Consider the following 6,181-nt stretch of genomic DNA (forward strand, 5'->3'; position numbering starts at 1 on the left):
TTTGAAACTTGATTTCTGAAACTCAATCGCCCCGGCACTGTTAATCCCCAGGAAGGTCCAAATTGCCTCTAAACATCTTCTGACGTCGTTCAGATACGTGTTCTTGTTTTTCATATTTGTTGTGTACACAGATGAGTCGAGTTGACAATAACTAATATGGAAGGCCTGGGTCCGTTCTGGTTCTATTCATCGACAGCAGAAGGTTGCCGACTAGTTGGTCAGTTATCAAAAGTAATCAGTACGGAGGTTTCGGATTACGTCCCTTTGTACGCTCTCTCTTTAGAAAAGGCGAAGAAAGGTCGTTACGTCACCGGAAGGTGGGGCTGTTTCAAGGCCGTCGCTAATGTAAACATGCCGTCTCATCACTGTTGTGTTCCGGGTTGTACCGCATCGACGCGAAAGCAGCAAAAAGTTCACAAGTACCCATGGCTACAGGGGGTGACCTTTTTCTCCTTCCCGAACAAGATCAGGGCATCCACTCTTCGGAGAAGATGGATTAAACTCGTCCGACGAGAGCCTGCATGGGCACCGAACAAGTACAGTCGGATTTGTTCAAGACATTTTTTGCCAGGTGGTGACTGTCCGACACTGTTTCCATATAACAACTTTAAAATGCCCTCCACTCTAAGGTAATGACCACTTACACATATACTTTATTTTTCATTGATTTTTAAAAGTCTTTGTAACCATTATTTTGTTACAATTTTGTGAGTTTGGCCAAGGATCTATAAATAGACCCTTGGTTTGTCATGGCGGGAGGACGTACGTTACTCAATATTAGTACCGATTCGAAAAGCCGACTGTATAAATATTTTTTTTCAACACTATTGTCAAAGTAGTTAGCACTTCTGCTCAATATAAATCTACAAATTGTGAATGATAGAATCGAATTATTTTAGATGTGTGTTCTATTTTTGCAAATAAAAATAATCTGTTCTAAAACACTGTGCCCCTGAAAATTATCAATTATATTTTGTTATAGAATCTACTCAAAACTCATCACTTCACCTGGCCATGGATGAGAGGAAACCCACCAACGAGCTCGCAACTGTACATGTTATGCCTGATTTATCAGGAAGCACAGACTTTGCCTCCATACCCTACACAGTTGGAGAGATCACTGTCCTTCAGCCAACAAGGAAAACAAGCTTTTCAAAGGTCTGCTCATACATAATTCTTAACTTTAAATGACAAATTTTATTGAAAATATATTTTGAATAGTTTGAATAAAGAATGAAAATATTATGTTGATTTAGTAATTATTTTTTAAAAGAGCTAATTGACTTTGTGACTCAAGGTATTTTTTTATTTTTCCTCCAGGTGCAATAGAGTCAAACACACCCATTGTCAGTGACGATCATCACTATGTCATGAAGGAGGCAGAGAAGAGCCGGATGTGTGAGACTGGAACTCAGACAGATCTGACAATGTCAGACATTCATAACATGAATGAGGACCTTAAAAGTAAAACTGAAAAACTAGATGACAAGGAAACTCTATTTAGGGACTTGTTTCTGGAAACTATTGTTAAAGATGATGAACATGTAAGGTTCTATACAGGCTTACCATCTTGTACTGTTTTATTGGGTATCTTTAACATACTTGTTTCTAAATGTTCACTTTTGAACTATTGGAATGGCAATGCTGCTACATGTGACATAACAAATAATTGTAGATCTCGTCCTGGTCCAAGTAGAAAGTTGACAATGTATCAAGAATATATTCTTTCTCTTGTTCGTCTGAGACTAGGATTTCTTCAGTATTTCTTAGCAGATGTTTTTGGAATATCAAAATCACGTGTTAGTCAGATATTTGCAACATGGATTACTTTTATGTCTCAAACCTTTGATAATGTTTTGAAATGGCCATCAAAACTGCAGGTTAAGAAATATATGCCATTGTCTTTCAGGCAGTTATATCCTAGAACACGAGCCATAATTGACTGTACAGAGTTCTTTTTTCAAAACCTAGATCACCTTCAGCCCAAGCTGCTACTTACAGTTCATACAAATCTAGAAATACTGGGAAATGTTTACTTGCCATATCACCATCTGGTACTTTCACGTTTGTCTCTGACTTGTATGGTGGTAATGCTTCTGATAGGTATATTACAGAACATTCAGGGTTTTTAGACTTAATTGAAGCTGGAGATGATATCATGGCAGACAGAGGTTTCAATATTCGGGATTTATTGACTAGAAAGCGAGCGACCCTAAATATGCCACCATTTACTCGAAAATGTACTTGGGGTAAGAAAAAGAGACTTAATGTGAGTGAAATTAAAAAGACAAGAAACATTGCTAAACTTAGAATTCACGTTGAGAGAGCTATACAGAGATTAAAATGTTTTCGACTTTTAAGTAACATCATTCCTTGGGAAGTGAAACCACTTGTGAACAAAATGGTGAAAGTGTGTGCATTTTTTTGTAATCTCATGCCCAAACTAGTCAGGAACTAATTCAGTTTTAATACCTGCTGTAAAGCAAATAATGTATTATTTTGACTTGATTGAACAATGTCCTGTATTCAATACTGTCAAAAAAATAACAAATGTGATACAGTTTTTTTAATACATCATGGTTTATTGTTGATACTGTGCTGTACAATAGTTGTCATGTAATCATTTGTACATAATTATAGCCACATTCAATTATTCTATTAGCATCATTCAGATCTGGACTATGATCAATCATTACAATACTCAACAAATCAATATGAATTTCATACAAGCTATACAAGTAAAATTCAGAGGCCCAGATAAGTGGCGTATTACGCATTGAAAAGTAATTGTTGCGTACCAATTAGCATTTAAAATGTTAGATAAGCAAAAAGGTTAAAACATTATGCGTACGGAATATATTTATAAAAATCGCTTGCATAATGAAAAAGACATCGATTGCTATCAAGTTGTACTGTTAGTATAGGACTAGTGTTGTACTGTCAGTACAGGATGAGTGATTTTTTATGAAATCATTTCCATTATATTTAAGTTGGTTTTGCTTAGGTATGACATAAGGCAGTACATACCTGCTTAGTAAACTTACTCAATGATATATACTTCGGTGAGTAAAATCAATTAAATACCCACATATTTGAAAGCAGTGGGTAACGGAAACTGAAATACCCACTCAACATTCGTAGTACCCACTCCAAAGCAATACAGTAGGTACAGTACCCACATGAGCTAAATCTTATCTGGAGCTCTGAGTAAAAGATGACAAATACTGAAAATGCATTGTAATGCTAGGTAGAAAACCTGTTACTAAATGTAACCTTGATGTTTGTCATTAAGTGCCCCTTGGTATTTACAGGATACTTTTTTCTATTAAAGATTGCAAACTGTTTACATAACAGTTATCCCCATTTAATTCACTTAACAGTACATTTGTTTTGTTGTCAAATCATAATAATACTGGTAAGTCTATATACAACAAATGTAGAGTATTACCTGGAGTCATAGTAATACATGATAATAACAATAGTAATAATACTTATTACTTTTTCATGTACATGTACTTGTTTTAGATATGGATGTAACAGTAATAGATGCTGAAATCCCAAGCTCTGTTATGAATATTAGCTGCACAAATGTACAGAAATAAATTTCAATTTATGTTCCATAATGTCTTGTTCCTCAATTGACATACTATTATGTATGCCAGTAAGTATTACAATTAATACAAGTCAGTATTTGGTTATACTCTGAGTTTTGTTATGTTTATCGACTTGTGGTGATATATCATACATCAAATGACACTGGGATGAGACTATCTGTACAAGCATGTCTTACTAACCTTTTACACCTCTCACATATATTTCATTTACAATACTACAACTGCAGATCAATTTAAGACAACAGTTTAGGGACAATGAATGATTCATAGAAAGAGGTTATTTTCTGAAAATCTTTTTTTCCATTCCATTTCCTCAAAACAAATCCTATCAATATATATCAAATGCTTTCCAGTTTTTATGGTACCTTCAACATAGAGAACAAAATCACACCACTGCACATTTGCAACTGCCATTTGGCACTGTATTTGCTTGAACCAAAGTGAAGACTTATTCAGCTTTATCACTCCATTTTCATTTTTATACACATTGTAATTCTCAGAACAAATTTCATCAATACTGCAATTTTTGTATTTGTAAGTACATTTAACTTCTAAAAGGCCCTTACCACAACATTTACAATGTACAACACCATCAGGGCTGGCACCAAGATGAGGCATATTTTCATTTACTAATAATCCTGGAACATAAACATTCAAGCCAACATGGTCTATTTTTTGTTTACATTCATACAATTGACGGGCAAGGACTTCACGCTCTTTTCCATACATTGCTGGTGCTCATCTTGAAGAAGCACAAGTACTACTAACAGCAGATTGGCCTCTATACTCAGACATGACTTGCTTTACTATGTAATTGTCACTTTTATTTTGACTGTAAATCAACACATTTGGAAAGACAGATGCAGTCAGTCGACCACATCGATACCTAAACCAGTTTTCATTATCTGACTGACCCTCAGAAAGTGAATTAATTTCTTCACAATCACTGTGTGTCATGTTAAACTTAACATAATCAATGAAACCGGGAGGTGAAATTGTCAAAGTTTTATATTCAAGGCCAAATTCAAGCATAGTTTTGGGAAGTGAAATGCTAACTTGACTATGCTCATTATCCAAGACTTCATTCATTTGACAATCTGTGTCCTTAATTAATTCATGCAATGCATTCTGGACATCAAAACAACATTCATTACTAGGACGATAATTATTAATTGTATCTGTGTGGAGTAGTGAAGTATTAATGTCAGCTAGTTTAAGTGGTAAAGACTCTTTCCTAGCATTGTCCCAAACACACTTGACATCTGTGCAGGTCTCTGTACTCCTGTCCACATGTCTGTCAGACCAGTCCACTATGCTGAACAGTAGGGCAACAACGTGCTTACAAGCACCATCATCACTGAAAAAAATATGAAACAGAACTTATTTAATAAATATTATGAATTTTGGAAAGATTAAAAACATTATAGCTTTGAAGTTTTTTGTAACACTTCACTTGACATAATTCAACTGATTCTGGGTAGACTACACACAGGAAATTCAATAATTAGTAGGAAAATACACATAAAAATAACACTTACCCTGTACATTCACATCCTGCTGACACAATACAAGCATTTCCTTCTCCAGTAGACACCAGGTTAAGTAGGCCTTCTCAGACTGTGATGTCTCACGGGTGCACTGGGCTCGTACATAGATATGATCGTGTGTCAAACTATGAAGCTCAACTGTATGGACATGGCCATCGACATGCAGTCGATATCCCTTCTCCTTCCTGAACCCCTTCAGTCTCTCTTTACTCCAACTTGCATGCCCCAGCAAGTAAACTAGGATGTCAGCTTGACAGAACATCGGAAGCGAAGACAGGTTATCAGTCCACGATTTCAGTTTGGGCGACACAACCACGGGAAACGTCACTGTTTCGTTGTCAACAACTACCGTACATCTCTCCAAAAGGAATGAAGCCGTATCATCGGGAGTCGTTAGCACTGGTAAACCAAGTTCAACTGCCTTATTCGCCAACTCACGCAGTTGTGCCAAAGTGTAATTTGACACAGTCATGCCCCTTGCCATAAGAAACGATCTTAATTCAGGTTTCAGCATCGAATCGATACATTTTGAATTACCCGCCATTGCGACACTAAAAACAGCCCCACCTTCCGGTTTGTTGCGCAACCTATTTGCGCCTCCCCGCGCAGAAGAGATGACATCTCGAATACCTCCGTATTGATTTCTTACAAGGATTAAAAAAGTATCGCCACAACACAACAGAAATTGTGGGGCGCGGTGGGCGCTGACTAAGGCGCCAGGCTAGTCATTCAGCGAGGTTGAGGTGTCGGGATCGAGCCCACCTGTGACCGGGTGTAAAAACCTTGGAGTCAACTTTGTGTGCAGACTCTTTCAGTGTTGTAACAACGCCTGTGCACTTAAAAACCACGAATCCGTTGGTAGATGACCAGATGGTGGCCACATGAATACGTGCAAACACCTAGTTGCGGGTACAGCAACGTGTAGTGAACTTGGACAAAGTACTGTGACTATGTGTCTCAGTCCACCCAGCTGTGAATGGGTACCCCGTTAGGATGAGAAAGCCACAATAACTCAGTGCG

General features: G+C 37.2%; 2 protein-coding genes across 2 annotated transcripts; one reads left to right on the forward strand and one right to left on the reverse strand.

The window, feature by feature from the left end:
• The first annotated feature begins 257 nt into the window (after nt 1–257).
• On the forward strand, nt 258–2,918 carry LOC124266955. Its single transcript, XM_046701808.1, has 2 exons — nt 258–630; nt 1,287–2,918. The coding sequence occupies exons 1-2, from the start codon at nt 352–354 to the stop codon at nt 2,130–2,132; spliced, it is 1,125 nt and encodes a 374-aa protein (XP_046557764.1). The 5' UTR covers nt 258–351; the 3' UTR covers nt 2,133–2,918.
• A 45-nt stretch (nt 2,919–2,963) lies between these two features.
• Nucleotides 2,964–5,766, reverse strand: LOC124266950. Its single transcript, XM_046701803.1, has 2 exons — nt 5,153–5,766; nt 2,964–4,971 (listed from the first exon to the last, which is right to left on the reverse strand). Exons 1-2 carry the CDS (start codon nt 5,703–5,705, stop codon nt 4,925–4,927), a joined length of 600 nt encoding a protein of 199 aa, XP_046557759.1. The 5' UTR covers nt 5,706–5,766; the 3' UTR covers nt 2,964–4,924.
• Nucleotides 5,767–6,181: the final 415 nt, after the last annotated feature.

Source organism: Haliotis rubra, unplaced genomic scaffold, assembly GCF_003918875.1.
Source record: "Haliotis rubra isolate DU_JTF1 unplaced genomic scaffold, ASM391887v1 Scf129, whole genome shotgun sequence".
NCBI lineage: Eukaryota > Metazoa > Mollusca > Gastropoda > Lepetellida > Haliotidae > Haliotis > Haliotis rubra.

What these genes read in the sequence shown, in the direction of transcription:
- LOC124266955 (XM_046701808.1), top strand. Translation starts at nt 352, where the DNA reads ATGCCGTCTCATCACTGTTGTGTTCCGGGTTGTACCGCATCGACGCGA. An exon ending in AAATGCCCTCCACTCTAAGG is followed by an intron (nt 631 to 1,286) that starts TAATGACCACTT and finishes GCTAATTGACTT; the next exon opens with TGTGACTCAAGGTATTTTTT.
- LOC124266950 (XM_046701803.1), bottom strand. Translation starts at nt 5,705, where the DNA reads ATGGCGGGTAATTCAAAATGTATCGATTCGATGCTGAAACCTGAATTA. An exon ending in GCAGGATGTGAATGTACAGG is followed by an intron (nt 4,972 to 5,152) that starts GTAAGTGTTATT and finishes TATTTTTTTCAG; the next exon opens with TGATGATGGTGCTTGTAAGC.